Below are 25,856 nucleotides of genomic sequence, written 5' to 3'. Positions count from 1 at the left end.
CAGAAAAAGCTCTTCGCATTATTTGCAATGAATCGTGGAGAAGTCATACTGATGTGTTATTCCATGAAAACAAAATCTTAAAAGTTAAGGACTTGTATTTGTTACACCTAGGACAATTCATGTACAAACTTACCAATAATTCTCTCCCATTTTGTGTTTGAGTCCATGTTCACTAAAAATAGATCTGTTCATTTTTATCCTACCCGGCAATCCAACTCATTTCATTTGCCATTAACTAGGACTATGTTTGCTAAATCCATGTTTTCTTTTACTGGCCCCAAATTTTGGAACACTCTCGATAATAGTATGAAGCAAGTTCTAAGTTTAAACACATTCACATTTAAACTGAAGAAGTTGTTCATAAATTCTTATATAGTTGAATGAGATATATTTTAATTAGCCTTGATTCTGTGCTCTCTTTTATATTCGTTATATTCACTCTTTTCTTTTATATATTCCTTTCCTACATTATGTACATATACCTCGGTGATCCACCGCATCATGTGCCTCGCGCGTGCTGGTATAGACCCTTCATCTCTTCTCCTTTCTCGCCTTTCCCTGTCCTCTTGTCTCTTTCTGTTTCTTCTTTCAAAATAATTTCCTCTTTTCCTCTTTTTCCTTTACTGTGTTTTGTTTTTTCTCTCTTATCTTTCTCTTTACAAGAGAGGTTGCTTGTGTTTGCTTGTCCGTCTGTTTGTTTGTTTGTTTGTTTATATGTATAGGTCTGTTGTGTTGTACACCGATATATTATGTCTAGCTAATTGCTTTTTGATGTTATTTAGTCTTTTTGTCCACGTGGAGACTGCAAAATACAAGCTTAGCTTTTTAGCATGTCTCCTCCATTTCCTGCAACTTTAGTTTCAATTCAATTTTCATTGTTTACTTTGCTTTTGTGATGCGTAGTATTGTCAACTTCACGTATTTTTCTTTGTTACTACATTGCATTGATGTTGTGTTATTTTGTGTATGAAAATGTTGTTGGAAATGAAATAAATGAAATGAAAAAATAGGCCCTACGTGTTAAACACTGCACTGACCCACAAATTATTACTTCCCACTGATAGAATGGTGTGTAAATCTACCATTTTTAAAATTTCTTTTGGTGAGTTTTGTCTCTATCACTTATCATTGAGTGTCTCCACCTTATCATGAAATAAGAATCCTATAACTCCACTGTGGTAAGATTATATTTATAGGTTCCCAATGACCGACCGTATGTTGTAGGCCTATATTGATAATGTAGGCCAACGCAGCGAGCATTCATTCGATAAAGAATAACGTTGTCGATCGTGAGACATGTACCTATATAAAAGAGCTGAGTGTGTTGATACAATTATATGGATCATAATCATTATCATCCAGTTATTGGAAGGGAGATGGAAGTCACTTTTCTGCACTAAGTATAATATTGGAACACTGTAAGGCGTGTGATCACATCTAACTGCAGCGGCCATGCATCAGCAAGGGAGAAGAAAAAAACAACATCAATTTATATTAGCCTATATAATAGACAAGTGCAAGTCTCCCCCCCCCCCCCCCCGGGGGGGGGGGGGGTTAGAAGTCAACAACCGTACTAATGGTGTCCCTCCTCTTTGAAAGAATCTAATGTAAGGATGGAACCTTGATGTCTTGGGTGTAATTGATTTTTGTCCAAATTTTTTTTCGCCAAATTTTTCCCTGATCTTTTTCTTTTTTTCCCCTTTTTTTCTCACACCTAATAAAATCCCTACGGTGCGTCCTGATGTTTGTATGCACAGTGTACACGCCATTGGTTTCCTTACACCCGCGGGGGCGCTGCGGCTGGTCGTGATCTATTGATATTCGCCGTGTGCAGGTGTGCTGTGTGTGTAACGTGTGAACCAAAGAGCGTAGGTTTGTACGCTCTTTGGTGTGAACCACGACAGCAGGATTAAAAAAAAAACCAACAACAACAACAACTACCGCGTTTACACGTACACCTGTCCGCTCACCGCATGTTGTTCATGTTGTGTAACGTGTGGACTGAGTTGATGTTTCGGCAGTGCAGTCGCAGTGAGAAGTGTAAGTGGTACACATAATAAGTAAGAAAATGGGTGTCAAAGCCTGGTTCATGGATGATTCGGACGCCGATCAGCGTGAGACACACCACAAGAATCCTCCGGAATACGTCACGGGCGAGTTTTTGGAGAAACATGGTATTCTTTTCTGGAATGTAAGTGGATCGGTCGCGGTCGTATGTTGACGATTCGATGCAATGTTTGCCCTAGTCCAGGAGGAGACCGCGCTGCTATGCGGCACGTTGTGGGCTGGTCGCAGTTATATTTGCCCGTGCCCGGCAATAAAGACCGGTGCGGTGGTTTCTCTATAATAAAATTATAGATCTAGACCGATAGTCTCTCTATAAATACGGTGGGCTTCTAAATGAGGTGATCCGAGTATCCTCTCGGATCACCTTGATCTGTACTGATTCTTTCATGTTTGTTAAAATCTTCTCTAACTTAGACTAGACTCTAGACAGAAAGATCCGTCTGTCCGGAGGACTCTTTTATATTTTGCCATTAACGCTGTCCCCCGTTGTGTATACGGAGGGGATCCGTGAAGCCAGACGCAGTCTCCGCGGAACATTCCCCGACGGACAGATACAGACCGATCTTTCGGTCAAACTAGACTCTAGAGTCTAGGTCTAGGTCTACAATGTAGGTTGTTCTCCATGACCATACTTAGGTCTATTTCTTTCTCCTCAAGTCTTGTGCAGACAGCAGAGGGTATCTCAAAAAATCCTTCTCCTTTATTCGTTTTATTTTTAATATGTAAAATCTATCGTGTCCTAACCTAGGGTAGGGATGCCAGATCGGCAGTTGGGCAATGTCAGTGTGATCACTCATCCATGACGTCACTATGAAGTCATCTGAAATCACGTTTACATTCATACGGTATCTCATAATGGAATGGAATTTCTCGATGAAATTTGATGTGTACATCTCATTTATAGTTCAAGTCAAGCTCTATCGATTCATTTCATAAAATTTGATCATGTTTAAACCAAATTATAGCAAACGAACACGTACGTGCGCGCGCATATATGCACGCACAGCTCGTATGCAATAGAAATTCCCAATTCCCCATTTTTTCGTATGAATCACATGTCTGAGATATCGACAAATATTCTACCAAGTTTCAAGTGTATCAGACTCAATACCGGTATGACGTCATATCAGTTCGGGAAACCCACTCACAAGGGGGGCCCCTCCTTATAAGTAACCTGTCCCCCTTATAAGTAACCCCGTCCCCCTTATAAGTAACCCCCGGGGCACCCCTTATAAGGAGTCTCCACGCTTTTTTGCAATGCAACGCGAAAATGAAAGGACTGCGGCAATTCGCTTGATTATGTCCATAAAGCTTCACAAGTTTCCTAGTTACTCACGAAATTTGAGCAAAATCGGTTCGAGGCATCATATCTAAAATCATGGATTTAAATGCGATGTCAAACGACCCATGCGAATGCTGAAATGCGAGCGATTACTTGCGTGAGTGTCGCCAGGCGCGGCGGCGCGGCAATGCTTGAGTGCAGACGTGGCAACTGAATGAACGAAAGTCTCCGTACTCAGCATGGGTCGTTTGACATCGCATTTAAATCCATGATTTTAGATATGATGCCTCGAACCGATTTTGCTCAAATTTTGTGAGTAACTAGGAAACTTGTGAAGCTTTATGGACATAATCAAGCGAATTGCCGCAGTCCTTTCATTTTCGCGTTGTATTGCAAAAAAGCGTGGAGACTCCTTATAAGGGGTGCCCCGGGGGTTACTTATAAAGGGGGACGGGGTTACTTATAAGGGGGACGGGTTACTTATAAGGAGGGGCCCCCCTTGTGAGTGGGTTTCCTGAACTGATATGGGGCCCGTCAAAGTTAAAATTCTGTGCGTGCGTCAATGGCAATAAACAGTGCAATTATGCCAAAAAACACCAATTTTAAATCATATTTTACTCATCGGGATGGATGGTGACCCCCCATTTTCTTTACATATATTCTAAAAGCTGATGAGTTGCATGGGTACCGGGTAGCTGATGCTAGCAAAATGTCTGAAAGATTTCAGTATGTTGTAGCTTGTTCAATATCAGATGTACATGAAGCAAAATTTTGATTAAAAGTACAAACTGTATGACCTCATCATCTCTAAAAAATCAATTCAAAAGAACCGTGTCGAATTTGACCAGATTACGTGTTATCCCCATGGGAGTGCATTTTTCCTGGAAATGAAAATTGACATGACTGTCTTCCTTGGATGAATTTCTCCCACATTTTAATAAGCTGTAGCTGAGACGTTGGGCTATCGTTGGGGATGTGTTCTGCAGAGACTGCGTCTGGCTTCACAGAATCCCTTCCTACAGTATATGGAGGAGAGCGATAACATCCCCCCCCCCAAAAAAAAAATAAATAAATAAATAAATAAATCATGGATAAATAAATAAAAGACTCCTCCAGACAGACAGACAGATCTTCTATCTATTAAAGATTTGTACGTCAAATAAAACTCCAAACCACAGGGACCATGAGCGGCGGGCATGATGGTACTTAGAACTTATTGAGCCTGGATGCTTAATTTATGATATTACTGTTTATCGGCCAAGTTTTCAGTTCGTTAAGCCACAAACTGTATGATCTCCGGGGCATTCTGTCGTGGATAGTATGGTTACAGCTCGTTATTTCGAAGACTGTGACTGTTCGTTGTTCTGAAGGTTCATTGTTTCGAATTTCATTTTCGGATTAAACGAATCTGCGGAATATCAAACCTTCAGAATAACGCCACAAATGTTCGGATTAACGAACCCTTTTTCGTTTTCGGATTAACGAACCTCTAGGTATAGGGACTTTGTGTGTTTGGGATTAACAACCCTTCGGAATATTAACGAACAGCACCCGAGTATTGAGCATGCACATTTGAAGCCTTGTCCTGTAGAGCTGTGGCATTGCAAAAGTGTGGATTAAACCATGGACCTTGTAGTGGGTCCATGATTAAACCAAGTGGTTGCAAACCTATTCTCCCAGTGCTGAGTCGAGTTTTGACTGTTGACAAGATATACCTCCTTTAACCCCCCCCCCCTCCAAAAAAAAAAAAAAAAAATAAGTTAAACAAAAAACAAATTCTTCAGTTAGTACACCTGTACCTTGGACCCTCCTGTTAACGTCCTCTCCATATTTCCTTTTGTCAGTGCCAAACAGACCAAAGTCAAGGGTCTACAGCTGTATTAAAGGGATATCTGTAGGGTACATTTGTAAATCCATCTTGTCTTGATGGTGTTGCATTGTGGCTTGTGTGAATACAGAAAAATCATTAAAGAACTATACTATATAGATTTGTCAGAAGATCTGAGGAAAATAAATAGACACATGAAGAGTGATGAATTGTGAAATTTTAGAGTGTTTAGGCAAATTGGCAACTCAGCAATATTGCTCTTGAGCAGGTACATGTACCGGTACAATGTATAGTGTGCAATTTGTACACATATTCACCAGCCTTCTGCATCTATAATTGTTCTGTCCTTTCTGTATGGGTAGAGTAATGTGCGTGTGTGTGTGTCCTCTTTCTGCCTTTGTTTCAATAGCATTCAGAAAATTCGTATTTTTTTTTTCTTTGTAAATATCAAATAGCTGTTTATCAGTTCTCAGAACCACATGGAGTTGCCAGTTTGGCTTTCTCTCTTTAAAGTTTTATAATTCACACAGCATGTCAAATGCATTGTATTCATCTCAGTCATTTATAATCTCTTTCTCTGACTTACAATTGTAAACTTTGACTTTAACCCATTGAGGACAGACTAATTTTGCTGCAACATGCATTTCCCATATAGACACCTGACCAAATTTACTCGGGACTCATCCTCGGTGGCTTAATATCAAGTGACTCAGTACTAGGTTGGATTGGCCCTTTAAAAATGCGCCCGTCTGATCAAACTGCAAACTCATTGCATTTTGATGGCATTGAAGAGACTCGACTTTGCTCATGAATGTCAACATGACAAGTGGTACTCGATTGAGGAGACATTTTTACAGTTCAGTGGTATTTATGCACTTGTCAATTGTAGTCCCGGCCCATGGGTACCCGGGGATGGCCGGGACTTGCAACCAAATTGAGCGGGGATTTCAGCATTTTTTTCGCCCGGGTGGGTCGGGAATAGACCGGGCTTTGTAGGGGGAAATTCACTTAATTTGCCCCGGTGGGCCGGGGATGTACCGGGATGTTGTCGGGGGAAATTCAATTATTTTGCCCCGGTGGGTCGGGGAATGGGCCGGGCTTTGTCGGGGGAGATTCACTTATTTTGCCCCGGTGGGTGGGGAATAAACCGGGGCTTGTCGGGGGAAATTCGCTCCAACCAAATGGCAGGCATTTGGGGCAGGAATTTTTGCCGGGATTGAGCCAGATTTTGCTTGAGAGTTGACCATGACTTGTACCATTTCCAGTACGGTAATGCAACCATAAATTATTTCGCTTGACTAGCAATTCCCCGCTATTGATGACTCGGTAACATTGCCCAAAAGTCGCGTAAATGCATGAATCACGTAAGAAAAATAAAATAGAGCCTAGCGCGAAACATGCGCGATTTGCGCATCTCATGAATTTTTCTGACGTGGAACCTTCGATCGTATTGTCCGCGGATGTGCGCCGGATCGGCGCTTTACACGATTCCATGCGCAAAAGTTGCGTAATCGCATATTAAAATTATGTACGAAATTTGGTTTTGCGTGCTTGTCCGTCGAGAATTTGACCATTTTCGCTGATTTACGCAATGAAAAATCACCGATGAATTGCGCAAGAACTACGGAAAGATCACGCGAAAATTTAGCGCCACAATCATACTTGAGTTGTTAGTGATACATTTTGTGATTCATCAATCAGTATTTCGTAAGTATTACAATGTACATGCGTTTATTTGCGTGTTCTGTGAGAGATACATAGGCCTACGCCAATATTTTTTTTTCAGTGATTTTCAGTGATACGTAGGTGTTACAAGCGCAAAACATGCATCATTATTTATGTCTGCTAATCGACAGTGGAGAGTTGTTGGTGAACGCGATAGCGGCAACATTTTCGCAAACAATCGCTGATATTCCACGCATATTTCGCGCATTGTCCGCGTGAGAACCACGCAAACTATGCGAAAAATGACGTAAAACAGCGCAATAATGCGTAAACTTTTACGCGAAGCCGAGTTTTGAGCTCCTCAAAACCCGGAATTGCGTAAAGCGCCGATCCGGCGCATATCTGCTGACAATTTACGTAATTTTTGCGTAGTTTGCGTTGTTCTTACGCGAAAAAACGGGCGAATGCGTGGAATATCAGTGATCATTTGCGAAAATGTTGCCACTACCACGTTCATGTGCAAATCATGCGCGATTCATACGCAATTCATTGTGATGAAGTGCAGATTATGCGTGATTTTCCGTGGACTTCAGTCGTCGCGCACAACCACGAATTCGCCCTTTGTGGGGCCTTTGCGTGCCTATGCGCTGAAAGTGCGTGGTTAAGTGATTTTTGAGTGATATTTCTGCAATTCATCGGTGATTTTCATCGCGTAAATCAGCGAAAATTCTCAACGGACAAGCACGCACAACCAAATTTAAATTTCTTGCGTGATTCATGCAAACTTACGCGACTTTTGGGCAGTGTGACCGGGCCTTGAGGGTCGGGACTTGGCCGGGGATTTCTATGCAAATATACCCGGCTTGTCGGGGACTTGACCGGGGATTTCGGCACAAATATTGCCCGGACTGTCGAGGAATTGGCCGGGGATTTCAACTTCAATTTTGCCCGGCCTGCCGGGGAGTTAGCAGGGGATTTCCGCGAAAATTTTGCCCGACCGGTCGGAGACTTGGCCGGGACTTGGCCGGGTGGTGTAACATCCCAAAATTGCAAGTGTGATGCAAGTCTCGGCCATCCCCGGGTACCCAGGGGCCGGGACTACAATTGACAAGTGCATTACTCCTCAGAAGGTGTCTTCTTTTCTGTACCAAAAGTCATACCGTGTGCAGTGAACATGAACTGTGTGCAACCTCACAGCATCAATTCAGTGTAGACCTCAATTGTTGATTTCAGGTATGGTTGGGTGTTCATAATACCGGACACCTAACGTTTTTCTATCAATAGAAACGTGAAAAATCTCACAATTTGACTGAAATTTTACTCACGTGTGGAAAAAATACTCCGGATTCACAAGCGCGCACTGAAAATGCGATCTGAGGTACGCGCTCTTAGATGGCGGCTTCGAACGCGTGGGGTGTCATTTTTTCCGCACTCAGTTGCCCTGCTCATTTCAACCGACCACCCTGACAATGCGTATAAAGGGCACTTAAATGCGTTTTTTCGACAGGCCGCTGTTTTTTTTCTAGCCGTCATTTTTTCCCCAATAATATTTGAATATATTTTGAATCCTTCAATATTACTTTTGAAGGACTGTTTGATGAATTTGACTTGATTTTCATTAGGAAACTTTTCATCGTAATTGAAATAAATTAGATGAGTCGGTTTGTTGTTTCACATTCATTTCTCGTTTCTGCATCAACTCGTACGGTCGTAGCGGGCGACAAAATGTTTATGTCATGTACGCCATTAGCCATGTATATGTGTAACGTGTGTGCACGATCGTACAAGCGGCGGTGACAATTTTGCGGTCAAAATCGTCAAATTTATTACGGAAGGATACTCTACATCTAACAACGAGTCAGCAAAGGTAGGTCTAGTTATATGTAGTTACACGATAAACCTTACTCGATTTTGCTAAATTTCGGTAATTTAGAGGGAATACTTAGTTGTTTTCGCCACATTTTACTCGGTAGCGTAGCCCAGTGAAGAATCGAACACCGTTGCGCGTAGTCCCATGCGTACATTTTCTTTCTGTACGCGCAATGCCATTATAATGCGCGGCCGGTCGTTATGGACCTGGTCGGTAGGTTGGACACCTACCATACAGCTTCCTTTGCACAGTCATTGTCAAATACATTCACCAGGTCACAGAGAACACCACAAAGAAGAAACGTATTTGAAGTAACCATTATAATTATGCTGCTATACAATACAGTTGCAGTTGTACAGCTATAGGCAGGGTCGGGTGGATTGGGGGGGGGGGGGAGGGGGTTGAAATCAGGGCCCAATTTTTGTCCCCGCCGAACGAGTTCGAGCAGGGGACTATGAAACGGGCTCCGTACGTGTGTGTGTCCGTGTGTCCGTCCGTCCGTGTGTCCGTCCGTCCGTGTGTCCGTCCGTCCGTGTGTCCGTCCGTCCGTGTGTCCGTGTGTCCGTGTGTGCGTCCGTGTGTGATCAAAATCTTCAATTTGCTACTCTTCTGTCATTTATGAGCCAATTTTGATTCTGTTTGCTTTATATGATAGCACTACATGGGAGCTTTGAAACTTCTACACAGAATTTCAGTCGTGACCTTTGACCTTGACCTTTGACCTATATTGTACATTTTGCTACAAAATGCTACTCCTTCGCCATTTCTAACCCGATTTCGATTCCGTTTGCTTTATGTGATGGCACTAGGTGAGGGCTTCAAAACTTCTACACAGAATTTTGACCTTTGACCTTGATTTTTTGACCTATATTGTACATTTTGCTACAAAATGCTACTCCTTCGCCATTTCTAACCCGATTTCGATTCCGTTTGCTTTATGTGATGGCACTAGGTGAGGGCTTCAAAACTTCTACACAGAATTTTGACCTTTGACTTCTTTGACCTTTGACCTTGATTTTTGACCTATATTGTACATTTTGCTACGAAATGCTACTCCTTCGCCATTTTTAACCCGATTTCGATTCCGTTTGCTTTATATGATGGCACTAGTTGAGGGCTTCAAAACTTTTACACAGAATTTTGACCTTTGACTTCTTTGACCTTTGACCTTGATTTTTGACCTATATTGTGCATTTTGCTACAAAATGCTACTCTTGCGCCATTTCTAACCCGATTTCGATTCCGTTTGCTTTATGTGATAGCACTAGGTGAGGGCTTCAAAACTTCTACACAGAATTTTGACCTTTGTCTTCGTTGACCTTTGACCTTGATTTTTGACCTATATTGTACATTGGCTACAAAATGCTACTCCTTCGCCATTTCTAACCCAATTTCGATTCCATTTGCTTTATGTGATGGCACTAGGTGAGGGCTTCAAAACTTCTACACAGAATTTTGACCTTTGACCTTGATTTTTGACCTATATTGCACATTTTGTTACAAAATGCTACTTCCGGCGGGGACATATGTTACGCACCGCGTAATTTCTACTTTTCCTTGTCACATTTTCATCTATTCCTTAAAAGTGCATAGTCAGATTTTTACCGAACTTGAGTGTAGAAAATGTACTATTGCTTGGGGGGGGGGGGGGGGGGGGGACCAAAGCCCACAAATTAGGAATCTTTTCAAATCTTCTGCTTTACAACCAGAAGTGATGAAACTCTAAAATTAGTGCTGTGAATGAATAGAATGTAATTGCAGTTTTTAAAAATGAATGGCAGTTACCAGATTTGTTCCCCTTGTGTGTGTGCATGTGTGTGTGTGTGTGTGCGTGTGTGCGTGTATGTGCGCGTGTGTGTGTGTGCGTGTGTGTGTGTGTGTGCGTGTATGTGTGTGCGTGTGTGTGTGTGTGTGTGTTGGGATGGGGGTGGGTGGGGGTTAGGTGACCAAATTGGGGCCTAACATTCACATTTTCCTCCTTTTCTTGAAAATGCTTTGTCACATCTGTTATCAAATGTGGCACGCTTTATTAACATGCAACAATGTATTTGGTACAAGGACTTTTGTAAAATCTAAAAAATGAAAATAAAATAATTGCAATATATTACAACCAGAAATACTCTCAGTAAATACATCATGGAAGGTATGCTTCCATGGTTATTTATCCATGGCGGATCCAGGGATTTGGCGGGGACCGAAGTGGGGACCAGTTTTTACATTTTGTTCTTTTTTTTTTAGAGCTGCAACTTTTCTAAATGTAGCACTTGTGCTTGACAGGCAAAGTTTTTCATGCTAGAAAAGTTGCTGTGTCACGGTGACAGAGTTTTGGTGGAGGTGCAGTCGCATTGCCCCAGTAACAGTCAAAGGTTTTGATTTTTTTTTTTTTTTTTTGGCTTTGTTTAGATTTTGTATTTTTGCTTTATAATAGGACTAAACTACAAAGCAAGATATGGTCTGAAGAATTGGAAGGGTTTTTCTTTTATCAAAAGAATGTGAGAAATGCACCTTGCTCTTTGTATTCACTGTACGGGGGAAGGCAAGGCATAGGGGTGGTAGGATAACAATAGGAAATCACACCAATTCGTACAATATTAAAGGGGAATTTACCCCTAAAACAAATGACAAGTGTGTGGGTTCGGTAAATGCAGGTATAGTAGCACACAACAGTGAAGTTTGAGGAAAAATTTGGGAATCATCCATTCCAAAATTATACATTTTTTATTTGTTTTATATTTGTTTTTAAATTTGCTGTCATCGTGTGATGAAAAGGCTGTCTCAACAATTTGTTGTGTCAGACATGTACACATCTGCATTGGAGGAATGATATTTCATAAAGATGATATGAAGAGAAGTTTATTCTCCCTGAAAAGTGCACACTAATTAGATAACAAGTTCTCTAGACACATCCAAAAGTTGTAATTACCTGTGACAGTTTTGATGTCACACCTGGGTGATTACTGATTGGCGCAAAATCATCAGTTGCCGATTTTAGCCATGGTTTGAGAATGATGACAGCCCTTTGTCAAAACTGTCACAGGTAAATACAACTTTTGGATGTGTCTTGAGAACTTCTTATCTTACAACCATCCTTTTGAAGTCATTTCGCAGCACACTATTCAATTAGACTTAAAGTGATAATATGATTTCCCCTGCCATCTGATGGGGGCCAGGCAAGTTTTCTTTCATTATGGTAGACAAAAATACATTTCTTCTCTTTATTTCCACTTCGGACATCAAAAACTATTTAAGCCTTCTTATCTAGCAGTGACCCGCAGCACCAAAACTCGTAACTTTTGAATGGATGTTGTGATTTTCACCACACTTTGCAGAACTTTGTGTTCTATTGTATTGCTGTATTCATGCATAATCCACATACTGTAAAATGAGGAATGTTCGCATGCATTTTTTTGTGAGAGCCAAGATTCGCAAAATTAAAATGCACATGAAAGCTCTTGCCTACACTATACGCATCGAATGTTAGAGGCAACTCGCGAAAATTTCGTGCTGTGAAAAAGGCCGTAAGCTTCAATTCGCGAAAATTTTATGCTGCGAAAATATCATGTTTTACAGTAATATTGTTTATTCCCTTTAAATTACATTCAAAGGCTGCCATGTCATGAAACTAGGTTCTCCATAATTGTTGTACACCCATATTTCTGATGTGAAGTTACAGCTGATTAAACAGGACAGAATCACAAACATTAGACTTTTAGCTGTTCGAGGGCATCCATGTTTTTGCTGAGAACATCGTAAAACTGGGTAGTCGTGATATTGCATCATTTTCCATTTTCTGGCATTTCCAGCTAGGCCCTCCCCCACAGAAAAGCAAAAAAAAAAAAGGAATGATTGCCATTTGCATCAGAGTATGTCACATGGGTACGTGTCATTATGCATTGTCAACCTTAGTGGGGACAATGCACAGTGTACACTATGTACAAATTGTAAATGTACAGTATAGTGCATGATGTTGAGTCGTGATGTGAAGTGAGACAGCCATACAATGTAACATGCTCACGTCAGACCCAAGTGTACCCATACTTAAAGGGGCATTCCAGACGATTTTCATAATTTCACATCATGTAGTGCATAAATCGACAACTCCATAGGTACAGATTTGTGGAATTTATTGTGATCCTTGGCAGAAAAAACACTACCAAGGTACTTTGAAAAACCCTAAACAATGATAATGGCATATGTACATAGGAGGCTCACATATTTCAGAAATGTAGTGCCTCAGTGTAATTCCATTACAGTACCACTTGATTTTAGCAAATCCACTTGTGTATAATCTATGCATGCCTTCTTCTTTTGTACTGCTTCCCTGAGCCCCAACTCATGCACTATTATGGTGAGGATGCCATGTCATCATCCTTGTTCATTGCAATGTGTAAATGAATTTCGAAAACATTCTTATTGTTCATCCCTATCATTATGAATTCTGAAACTTAGTACTTTAAGAGTATGACTCATTTTTAATTATTCAAGTGTAAATATCTAAAAATCATTTGGAGCTCCCCTGTAAAATTGGTTGAGTAAAAATGATCTTACTTTGAAAATGGACAAAACACAGTTTTAACTTGTTGTCTCTCCCTACTGCCTGCCCTTAAACACACCTGAAGGTAACATTATGGTGGACAGTGTACAAATTATAAAAGCAGGTTCAGACTGTGAAATACATTAGTGTGATACTTGACTAAAGATTATTTTGGCAAGACCATGATATTGTATGCACATATAAGAAAATAGAGCTTCCAGATTTACCAAGGTACACTGTAACTCTCTTTCAAAACCCCAACAGTCACCTGAGTGAAAATTTGATCAAAATACACGTAGGTAAACATTACAAGTTATGAAGTTGTACCAATGTTCCAAAACAAACAAAACAAACAAAAAAAAGTTCGTGAACATTCCATATAAAAATAGTGCAACTGAGTGAGTTGATGATGTTGTCCCCTCTGAAAATTTTACCTCCCCCTTTCAGACTAATTTTATTAACTGGTTTACTGCAGTGGTGAGAGTCCCCAAAATGAGAGTGGCCAAGTAAGGAGGTACTGTAAAAGTGGATATTTTCGCGCGACTAATTTTTCGGGCTTGGCCGGGTCAGAAGAGTTTCGCATGTTTTTAATTCGGCGGAATTAAGACATCACGCACAGGAATGCATGGCAAACAAAAATACAATTTATGTGCATGCTTTTATTTTCGCGCTAGTTTCTGATTGCGCAAAATGCGCGAAAATTTCCACTTTTACAGTATAGCACGGCTCAGCATTAGCAGTTGCCCTGTGGCCTGGTACGGTACCACTAGAAATTGATGTTGGGCCATCAAACCTCAAATAGAGGTTATCTCTGTATGGCCCAATCAGGCAAATAAAGTTAGAAATGAAATATATCTTTTCTTTTATTGCAGGCCACTGCATTTTGTTTTCAGGCCACATATGTTTGTAGCCTGAGTGGGCCACCAGTGAAAAAAAAAAAACCAACTTACTGTTGATCCCTGTTTTTGATTGGTGGTGACCACAATGAAGAGAGAGCAGCATCTTGCTTAAGGAAGCATGTGGTCCAATATCTTTTATTCTTTTGCTTTTATCCATCCAATAACGAGGCAGTGGATATACCGTAAATGAGAATTCCCAGGATCCCAAGCAGCTTGTTATAGTGAAGGTCCCTTATATCACCAATTCTCCTTTCAGCTGGAAACGGACAACTATGAAAAGAATGAGATGTACAATCAGTTGAAGAAGGAGCGTGGGTACACCTACGAAGATGAGGTCTGTATCTCCAAGGAAAAGCTACCAAACTACGAGGAAAAGGTAATGAATGCATAGAAGGCCATATCCTATTTTGAAATGCCCCTTTCCTCCCCCCCCCCCCCTCCCCCCGTTGCCCACTTCAGACTTCAGACCAGCTTCATCTGATGGTTACCTGATTACTCCACAGATGCATTGCGCATGATGAAGTGAAAATTTCATAGTTCTTTTTCATGAATGTGTTTGTATGGTTGTCCTTCTCAGGGGATAATCAACCTTTTACGTTTGACCACTTCACATGACCATCCCTCTTGCTCTAGATTTGAGTTTATAACCCATTCTAAAGGGGATAATCAACCTTTTACGTTTGACCACTTCACATGACCGTCCCTCTTGCTCTAGATTTGAGTTTATAACCCATTCTAAGAAGCACTGTCTGGCAGATTTTATTGATGTCTGATTTACATAATGTGAGAAGGTGGTATCAAAATGCCCAAAGTGGATATGACTACAATGTTTCAAGGTCTAGAGTAAACCATGCTTTGACCAAAACTGATGTTGTCTTCCCATACTTTGAGCTACAAAAGGTATATACATTCAATTGTACCGGTATTTATAGTTGATAGCAAGTGGAGAAATTGTACACTGTACAATTTGTAGGTAGATGACGTGATGTGTGTGTCTGAAAGTGTTTTCACATGGAGACCAACTCAATCCAACCGACTGCTTGCTTCAGTATTTTGTTGTTGTTGTTTTTTAAGTCTGAATATCTGTCTTGATTCAGTTGTCGTAGATGTAATGTGATGGTGATAATGGGAAGAGTGTGAGGAGAGTAAAACCCTGACGTATACATGTGGATTCATTGAAGGCAGCAATACAAGTTCAACACATCTGTGAAAGCTTGAGGAAAATCAAGCAATTTGTGCAAAAGTTACACATTTTTTACAGCTTTGGTGTAGCCATTGCTGGATGAGAAGACTACTTGTTTTTAACTAAAGTTTATAAAGAAAATCATACAAAGAAAAATTTAATTCCTCAAAATTTGATTCATAAAGTACACATTCCCTCCACTTGTTACTGGCATTGATATTATTTTTCGTAATCTCCGTTGTTCGTTAAAATGAGATCCCACTCGTACGCATGCGCAGTCAATTCATTCGTAGCGTGTGTTTCTTAGCGGTCAAGTCGCCATTTTGAGCTCTAAATTTCGCCGATTTTCTTTCACTTTGCGATCTTTCGATTCTAGTTTTCGGGGTTTAATAGGTTATTTTACCTCCCCGATCGTTTGGTAGTATTTTTGGAGAGTGATGGAAGCGAATTCGGGTTCTTCCACGAAGCCGAATTTCCCGCACGAGAAGCTGGTTCGCGATGCGGGTTCCACCAGCATCGCCAGCGGACCGCGAGCGGGTCCCTCCCCCGGCAGCGATCCGGGAGGAAAGGGTAAGACGGCAGCGGCGAGCTCGGCTAGCCGCGGTGGTAAAGGCACGGGGAAAGCCAAAGGCAAAGCACCGGTGAAGATTACTTCTCCTCCTCCCGTGATTGCACGGAAGTTCGCCAAGTCGGCTGCTACCTCTGAGGTCTCAGACCTTTTGATTAAGAAGCCCTCGATCATGATTGACTCTGAGATATTAGCCAAAGATTCTCGGGCTGTCCAGGACTGCATTCGTGCAGATCCTATTTCAAAGAAGGACAGTCAGGCCTGCATTCGTGCAGAGCCTCCACAGACCACGACCTCGAAGTCGGGACCAAGCACTAGTGTTGGTGGCTCAAATTTTGAACATCGTCTGAATAAACTGGAAGAGATGCTGGGAAAATTGGTGGATCATTTGCCACTTTCTCATCCACAGACTCGTAGTAGTCATGACACGAGAAGTCTCGGAGATGAGGATGATAATCTCCTTTTATCTGACTATGAGTATGACTGCGATCAAGATGATGGGCCTTTTGGCTGTAAACTTACACCAGCGTCTGACTCACAGACTTCTGATTTCAGTGCTGAAACAAGCACTGAAGATAGTAATGCTACTCCTGCCTCTGGCAAGAATGTAGCCATCCCAGCTATTGCAGCAAAATTCGCAGTGCCTCTCAGCGTGGGGAAACCCTTAGATGAGGATATTGCTGGGTCGGTATCCTACCTTGTCAGCCACACTCTTGAACAGGCTGCCCTAGAGGAGACTGGTAAGAAGTACACTAGAACAGAAAACTGTCCACTACTTGACGTGCCCAAAGTCAACTTGACAATTTGGGAGAATCTCAACCCTACTACCCGGGCTAGGGACCTGAAGCTACAGCGTATTCAGAGCGCTCTTGTAAAAGGCATCACTGCTTTTGCGCAGACCCTTTCTGCTTCGGAGCTGTCAGAAAAACAGCAGGACGCTCTCGGACTCCTGTGTAGCTCTAATTTTGAGCTAAACGCCTTGAGGAAGGACCTCATTAAACCTGGCTTGAATGCAAAATTTGCACACTTGTGCAAGCCTCAGAACCCTGTGACCAAACAGCTGTTTGGTGATGACTTAGGAAAGAAAGTCAAAGACATCCAGGAAGAACAAAGAGCAGCAGCTGGTGTTGTGAAAGGCTCAAAACCTTTCTCAACAGGTAACTCCCGTCAGCGTCCATATTCGCAGTCACAGTCTCATTATCACCCTTACCGCCGACAGACAGAAGCTAATTACCGTAGAATGAGATCAGCGGGGTGGACCACGCCAACCGTACAGGCTGGCTCGGTACAGCGGCCTTTTTTAGGCCAGCGTTCGTGGAAGCCACACACTGCCACCCCGATGACCAGACCCAACAAGGGCAGCGGCCGACAGAGCCCTCAATACCGGGGGTTTGCGGGGGCCCGCAAGTAACTGAGCATGTTAAACCAACAGTCTCCTCATCCTCTGCAGAGGTGAGTACATGCCCTCTCATAAATCTTGCTTGTTCAATGGTGGGTGGACGACTGAAAAATTTCTATGACAAATGGAGAAGCCTGACTTCAGATCCATACATTTTGAATGCTGTCAAAGGATACAAACTCGAATTTGATCCTAATGAATTCCCTACTGTAAGAGGGAAAGAGTTGTATAATTTATCTCGCAGTTCAGAGCTTAACAGTCAAATAGAGGAAGAGATTTCTCGCCTCTTAGCTAAAAATGTGATTGAACTTTGCGAACATGAGAATGGAGAATTTATCTCCAATATTTTCACGAGACCCAAAAAGAATGGTTCCTTACGAGTTATCCTGGATCTTTCTGATCTTAATACAGGCATCCTTTATCAGCATTTCAAAATGGACAACATACATACAGCCTTGTCACTGCTCAGCCCAAATTGCTACATTGCATCTATTGATTTACAAGATGCATACTATTCAGTTCCCGTCCATCCATCATCGAGAAAGTATTTGCGTTTCTATTGGCAAAGTAAACTGTACCAATACAAGGCCTTACCTAATGGTCTCAGCTCGGCTCCCAGACTGTTTACAAAAATGCTGAAGCCAGTGTTTGCCCAGCTTAGAACAGAAGGACATGTAGTTATGGGTTATCTTGATGACACTTTGATAATTGGGAGATCTAAGGATGCTACCCAAAGGGCTGTTTCAGCTACCACTAAGCTTCTAACAGAGCTGGGGTTCTTAATTCATCCTGAGAAGTCAGTACTTAGCCCAGGCCTAGACCTAGAGTTCCTTGGGTTTCATTTGAATACTAGGTCAATGCACATTACTTTGCCAAGGGAAAAACAAGATGACATTTATGAGGTTTGCACCTCCCTCTTATCCCTTGCCACCCCATCCATTCGAAAGGTTGCTAGGGTCATAGGGAAAATAGTTGCCACGTTCCCTGCAGTACAGTATGGCCCACTGCATTACAGATATCTAGAGAGAGACAAGGTACAGGCCCTTAAGGCAGCTTGTGGTCATTTTGATAGGCCCATGACTCTTTCCATGGAGGCACGACATGAATTGATATGGTGGAAAGAACATATTCATGAGTCATTTAATCATGTTGTCAGACAAAAGGTCAATTTGGAGCTACGTACAGATGCCAGTGCAGAGGGATGGGGTGCTACAGACTTAACCTCTCACACAGGTGGCAGGTGGACCACAGAGGAAGTACATTCAGCTCAAACATCGGGTATTAATTACCTAGAAACACTGGCAGCTGGACTGGCTCTGAAATCCTTCTGTGCAGATAAGAGAAATGTACATGTCCTATTGAGGATTGATAACACTACGGCTGTTGCCTACCTTAATAACATGAGAGGGCTGAAATCAGAAACGTGCAATCAGGTAGTGTTAGACATCTGGCATTGGTGTATAGAACGCAATATATGGCTGTCAGCAGCTCACTTACCTGGGTGCCAGAACAACGAGGCAGACTTCATGTCTAGACACTTTAATGACAGAACAGAGTGGATGCTAGATAAGAATAGCTTTGAGAAGATTGTGGCTAAGTATGGTACACCAGTAATTGATTTGTTTGCATCCAGACTAAATGCTCAGCTACCTAGGTACATTTCATGGTTGCCAGATCCCAATGCAGAGTCAGTTGATGCATTCACACTAGACTGGGGAAAATTTGCACTCTTTTATGCCTTCCCTCCTTTCTGTTTGGTAGCAAAATGCCTACAGAAAATACAAGAAGACAATGCACATGGCCTGCTTGTGGTACCAAATTGGCCTACACAGGCCTGGTTCCCTCTCTTGACAAGTATGATGAGTGAAGAACCTTTGATCTTGAAAAGAAGCAAATCCTTGCTGACACAACCAGTATCTAAGGCTACCCACCCACTCTGCACTAAACTCGATCTTCTTTGTTGCAGGATTGGCGTTCACAGTTCGAGATAAAGGGACTACAGGACAGGACTGTGGACGTGTTGTGTGCATCTTGGAGACTGTCTACACGCACACAATATGGAACTTACATTAAGAAATGGCAAGAGTATTGCAGACAGGAAACTTTGAACAGTCACTGCACTGCTGTAGAAAGTGTTATAGAATTTTTGAGTTATCTGTTTCATGTACATAAGTTGAGTTACAGTGCTATTAACTGTGCCAGAAGTGCTTTGGCCTCGGTGGTGCTGTTGGAGAACAGCAACTGTACAATTAGTACACATCCTTTGGTGACAAGATTCATGAAAGGTGTATTTCATTTACGAACTCCGCTGCCACGGTACAACCATATCTGGGACGTTAAAATCGTGTTAGATCATCTCCGCAAAATGTCACCAGCCAGTAAGCTATCTTTGTGTGAACTTACTCATAAGCTGTGTATGTTGCTCGCACTCACTTCGGCACAAAGGGCACAGACTTTGTTCTACATTCATATTGATGGCCTGGTTTGGAAGGATAATAGCGTAGAGATTCATGTCAGTGACTTGGTAAAACAGAACAAGACCTCCGACAGAGTAGGGAGTACGACTACAATTGAAGAGTATCCTTCAGAGAAAAGACTCTGTGTGGTACGCTACCTGAAAAAGTACATTGAGCGTACAAAAGTGATGAGGGATACGGAAAGGCACCTGTTCATATGTCATAGGAAACCTCACAAACGAGCCAGTAAGCAAACCATCTCCAGGTGGATAAAGGAGACAATGAGTGCGGCGGGTATCGACACTAGAATTTTCAAACCGCATTCTACAAGGGCTGCAGCAGTCTCTACTGCAAAGACAGCAGATGTGCCCATAGCGGACATTCTGAAACAGGCCGGATGGTCTAATGAGGAAACCTTCAACAGGTTCTATGATAAGCCGTCGATCAGGGCAGGACCTACATGTAGGTTCTCCATGGCGGTACTGGATAATCATTGAAGAGAAAGAGTATTATTGGTGAGCTACTATGTCATTCTTATCACCATACATTGCTTGGTTTTTGCAGAAATGCGACCACTTGCTTCAAAATCTCATTTTAACGAACAACGGAGATTACGAAAAATAATAAATAAATTAAACGAGAACTTACCTGTTTGAAGTTTGATTTTTATTATTTGAGTAATAGGAGTGTGAGTTAATATGCCCTCCACTCCCACCCTCAATTCAAACTTCAAGGTAATGTTCTTACTCCGTCAATTTACAGTGTATTCCAGATTGTGGGATTGTGACAGTGGTCGCATTTCCTCATGGATCAGGCAAATCTCACTTGACCCAGTTGGGTCTTTGGTTCAGTTCTCTCACCTAAGTTGACATTATGTATTAGACGTCGGAAGACAGTCCGATTGCTTAGGTGGAGATTTGCCTGGGCGACGAATATTGACTGCGCATGCGTACGAGTGGGATCTCATTTTAACTCACACTCCTATTACTCAAATAATAAAAATCAAACTTCAAACAGGTAAGTTCTCGTTTAATTTATTTATTGCAGATTAATGTTATTTTCCCTACTTTATGGAAGAGGTAAGTCAAGTGCTCTTCATTATGCTAGAAAAGTGAAAATATGTTGGATTTTCTTTACATCGTTTTACCATAAACAAGCTTACAATGTATTGAAGTCCCCTCATCCAGCGATGACAGCACCAAAACTTTAAAGATTCATAGATTGTCTGGTTTTTATCAAACTTTGACTGTTGTGTTTGACACATGTTGCTGCATTCACTCAATTACGTACTTGGTTTTCATTCTCCTTGAATGAAAGAATGAATGAATGAATGAATTAATTAATTAATGCATGAATGAATGAATGAATGAATGAATGAATGAATGAATCATTCTCCTTGAATGAATGAATGAATGAATGAATGAATGAATGAATGAATGAATGAATGAATGAATGAATGAACGCATGCATGCATGCATGAATGAGTGGATGAATGAATAATCAGGGTTTGATTAAATTAATTTAAATCTTCTCTTGGTTTTCATTCTCTCTAAAGTCTGAATATCCTTCTTGATTCAATCATCTTCTGTATGATCATGGTAATTGGAGGAGTTGATTCAGTGCCAAGAATCACAATGAGGTACCTCACTCATCTCTCCCAGATCAAAGCTTTCTTCAACGAGCACATCCACCTTGACGAAGAGATCCGGTTCTGCATCGAGGGTGGCGGTTACTTCGACTTCCGCGACTTCAAGGATCGCTGGGTGCGCATTGCCTTCACCAAGGGAGATCTCTTTGTTCTGCCAGCTGGCATCTACCACCGCTTCACACTTGACACCAATGTGAGTTTGCGGCTGAATTTGAGCGATGAGTGTACACTGTATGTACTTTGTTACATCCGCCAAGGATGTTTTGTTTTTGTCAGCATTTGTTTGTTAGTCTGTATGCAAAATAAAATAACTCAAAAACTTGTGAATGGATTGGGATGAATCTTGCAGGAAAAGTTGGTCATGACACAGGGAACAGATGAATAAATTTTGGTGTTGATCCTGGAATTTCTATAAAGTTTTGAAGGACTTTTTTTTTATCTTTCAGCAGATAGGGTCAATGAACTTCAGTGGGAGTTCAAATTGCTTGTATGTGAGGTTGGCATCTGTGCACTGAAACGCGTGCTCTGCTCAGATGAGGTGCCGTGCAGCTTTCGTAAAGCTGATGACGAAAACAAAAGGCTTGCATATTGGGAAATTGGGCAATTTTAAGCATGTACATGTATGTACGGATTTTAAGCATGTACGTACGGGTAGAAATGAGCTGCTTAGCTTACAGTGTAACAAGTTTATCATTCATCTATTGATATTAATGTATCTACAGGTGCATGCATGTACATGAATACATACATGACAGTACTGTATACCTACATCCTACATTTTTGTATGTACATGCATGCATACATTCATTCATTTGTATTTTGTGTATTCATTTCTTTTTAATTATTATTTCCATTTAATAATTCTTACGCTGTAACTGCGTATGTAGTCATGAATCATATTTTTTTGTTCATTTGTTCTTTATTGTTGGATATATCAATTTGTCAGTCAGTTTGCCTTCACCAAATTTCAACTTCTACATCACTTACGCAAGATTGATAAAAGTGCAACTTATCACCTCCCTCTTCCCCCCCCCCCCCAAAAAAAAAAGAAAGTTGTACCCATGACCACAGAGCTTTTGTATTATATAAAAAGGGTAGATTAGACCATACAAACCTACTGTGGTTCAGTCAAATTATTGCTGAGTTCAAGTTGCCATTGTAGTATTGTGGGTGCTTTTTTTTTTTTTTTTTTTTTTGATGCTACAGTGTACAGTATGCAGGGCTACACTGCCCTACTTTGGCAAAAGGAAGCAAGTGACATCGAGTACAAATGCTACAAATGAAGAAAATATGTTTTTGGGTAGGCCCTTCAACATGAAAATTTGTGATGAGAAAAAAATGTTGGTATTCTTGAAAGTCATATGGTGATGCATTTATGACAATTCAAAGAATTGTGATACTCCCATAGAAACTCATTATTATGTGATTTGCTTCCTTTTGCCAAAGTATAAATTTGTAGCAAACATACAAAAATTGGCAAAGGAAGCAAGTGACATTCATATCATATAAGGATGTCACTTGCTTCCTTTTGCCGAAGTATTTTAGATCATGTGCAAATATGAATAATTTGGCAAAAGGAAGCAAGTGACAATCATATCCTGAGGTTGCAACTTGCTTCCTTTTGCCAAAGTATTTCGGGGGGTGTTTCATCAACGTTTGTCGGCGCTGACAACTTGAATCGCCATTGTAACAGTCAGTGACCAGAGCATCTCAGCCAATCAAAACCAAGGATTTTGCTGAAATTGGTCAGCGCCGACAATTGTCGGTGCTGACAAGTGTTGATGAAACACCCCCCAGATTTTTAGCAAACATGAAAAATCTTGCAAAAGGAAGCAAGTGACAATCATATCATAAGGATGTTACCTGCTCCCTTTTGCCAAAGTATTTGAGATTGTGTGTAAATGTAAATGATTTGGCAAAGGGAAGCAAGTGACAATCATATCATGAGGTTGTAACTTGCTTCCTTTTGCCATTTTTTTCATGCAATTTTGTGCACTTGAAATGGGTCAAAATTGTAACTTTTGGATAAACTTATCAGTTACATAGAGCATGCCTCAAATATGCCAAATCAATAGAAAAGTCAATATCCATGAAAATGTCACTTGCTTCCTTTGCCAAAGTAGGGCAGTACACACTAAACCAGTTTTTGTCGAGCCCACCGGAGATGTGGGGAGACTAAGGGATCGCCTGCAGCGTCTGTCCGTCAGTCCGTCGTTCGTCCATCCGTCGTCCGTCCGTCGTCTGTCCGTAACGCTACAAAAACTTGAATAACTCTCTACTGAGGATTTCAATTTCAATCAAACTTGGAGGAAAGAGTGGTTATACAAAGTTACACATTTTACCAAACCTGAAGGGCACCTCAAGGTCAAAGGTCACAGGCAGAGGTCAATGGACTTAAGGGCCCAATGTTAAGTTTTTAGGGCATGTTTCGTTTATGGCTCGTAAATTTTGATGTATCTGTCTGTTTGTGACCAAACTTAGATGGTAGATGTCCCTTGGAAGTTGAAGGTTACCACAAGGTCAAAGGTCACAGACAGGGTCAACAAACTTTTAGGGCCCAATGTTAAGTTTTTAGGCCGCGTTTTGATTATGGCTCATAACTTTTGATCCCTATGTCTGTTTGTGACCAAACTTGGATAGTAGATGTCCCTTGGGGAGGTGAAGGTCATCACAAGGTCAAAGGTCACAGAAAGGGGTCAACAAATTTTTAGGGCCCAATGTTAAGTTTTTATGCCGCGTTTCGATTATGGCTCATAACTTTTGATCCCTTTGTCCGTTTGTGACCAAACTTGGATGGTAAATGTCCGTTGGGAAAGTCACCACGAGGTCAAAGGTCATAGGCGGGTCAATGAACTTCTGGGAGTTAGAAAAATATTAATTTCTTGTACGCGAATGGGCGAGACACAATTTGGCACTTGCCTTGTTTCTACCCCATGTTTCACTTGTTCATTCCTGAAAAAAAAAAAGTTACTGGTCCGACTGATTTTTACTGGTCAGGGACTGTCGGACCAGTGCCAGTGTGCAGCATTGCTATCATATGCATTTGAGCCCCACTCCTTTGGAGCAATGTGTGTGTGTGTGTGTGTGTGTGTGTAATATGCAGTATATAAGGATGAAATACACACACACACAGAGATTCATTTCTTTATCTGTAATCAAATGTTACTATATACTAATTGATTTTCTTCTAACTGTCACCATCTTTTTTTTGTGATTTTGCAGAACTATGTCTTGGTCAAGCGGCTGTTTATTGGGGAGCCAGTGTGGACACCCTACAACCGTCCTGCTGATGACAAGCCCCAGCGCACGGCCTATCTGGCATCAATCTCAGCCTTAAAGGAAGACTAGGCTGAGCAGAGTTTTGTTGTTGTTTTTCTTCTTTCCTTCCTTTCTTTTCTGTTTTGTTATCCTACTAAGGAATATGCTCTTACAGCTGATGATGTATGGTATTTCATTGACACTGTTGATTGTCAGCAAATGAAATGTATTTTCAAACAGAGCAATGTTAGCAAGCCCAAGACGGGACTTGTCAAAGTAACTCTTTCATAAGATTCAGACATCTATAACTAATTTATAGTGTATTATTCTACTTGAGATGTAATGTATACGAGTATTGTCTTCCATTAAAGGGGAAAGAAATACAAAAGGATCAAAGAATCCTGCAGAATAATAAGATACATTGTAGGTGATGAAAGTAACAACAGCAAAATCTAACATTGAACTTTTGGAAGGCCTAACTTCTATTTTTCATTACAAGTCCGTCGTGATAAAGTTGAAGCCAAAATTATTCTAAAATTGTGCAGTATTATTTATATCTTTGATGTGCTGGAAATAATGCTGTTGAAACAGTATTATAATTGTATTTTTATTGTTGTTGTTTTTTCGTTGTTGATGTCCTTGTTTTTGTCTTCGAATGAAACTGGAAACATTTATTTGGTTAACATGTTTTTAAATGTAAAGCAGTGTGTTGACACTCATTCCAAACATGCCTATGCAGCTGAATATTGAGAAATAACTCTAAAATTTGGTGTACCCTGTTTGAGGGCGTGCTGCAGTAGAACAGTGCAGAGTTCCCACAATCATGGAAAATCCTGGAAAATCCTGGAAAAAGTTGTGGTCATGGAAAGTCAGGGAAAAGTCAGGGAATTTGGAAAATTTGTGAAAAGTCATGGAAAAGTCATGGAATTGCATTTACCTCTTGGCTGCGGCAGCTTTCCAGTTTGTTGTGTTTCGCAACTCTCATATTTTGTGATCATACTCTGCTGTTATGATTGGTGTTCATGATTTCCATTTTTCCCAGTTTTGTGACATCCCAAATTCTACATAACTTCCTGGACATATACTAATGATAATAGATGTACATGTCATGAGTAAGATAGTAGGTGGAACGGATGGCTGTGAGGGGAGGTGGAGGCCATCATAACGTGTCTGATTTTGGAAACCATGCCAGAAAGGAA

At 41.1% G+C, this 25,856-nt stretch overlaps 1 protein-coding gene across 1 annotated transcript; it reads left to right on the top strand.

Annotated features, from left to right (window-relative positions):
* The first annotated feature begins 1,840 nt into the window (after positions 1-1,840).
* On the top strand, positions 1,841-25,420 carry LOC139740523 (acireductone dioxygenase-like). The gene is made up of 4 exons (XM_071651112.1): positions 1,841-2,191; positions 14,402-14,521; positions 21,413-21,592; positions 24,622-25,420. Exons 1-4 carry the CDS (start codon positions 2,069-2,071, stop codon positions 24,745-24,747), a joined length of 549 nt encoding a protein of 182 aa, XP_071507213.1. The 5' UTR covers positions 1,841-2,068; the 3' UTR covers positions 24,748-25,420.
* Positions 25,421-25,856: the final 436 nt, after the last annotated feature.

The sequence above is a fragment of the Diadema antillarum genome, unplaced genomic scaffold (genome assembly GCF_040938485.1).
Source record: "Diadema antillarum isolate AM-2024a unplaced genomic scaffold, OU_Dant_1.0 seq00000857_RagTag, whole genome shotgun sequence".
Classification (NCBI taxonomy): domain Eukaryota; kingdom Metazoa; phylum Echinodermata; class Echinoidea; order Diadematoida; family Diadematidae; genus Diadema; species Diadema antillarum.
Note: the sequence above shows the minus strand (reverse complement) of the source record. Positions and strands in the feature narration are given on the sequence as shown.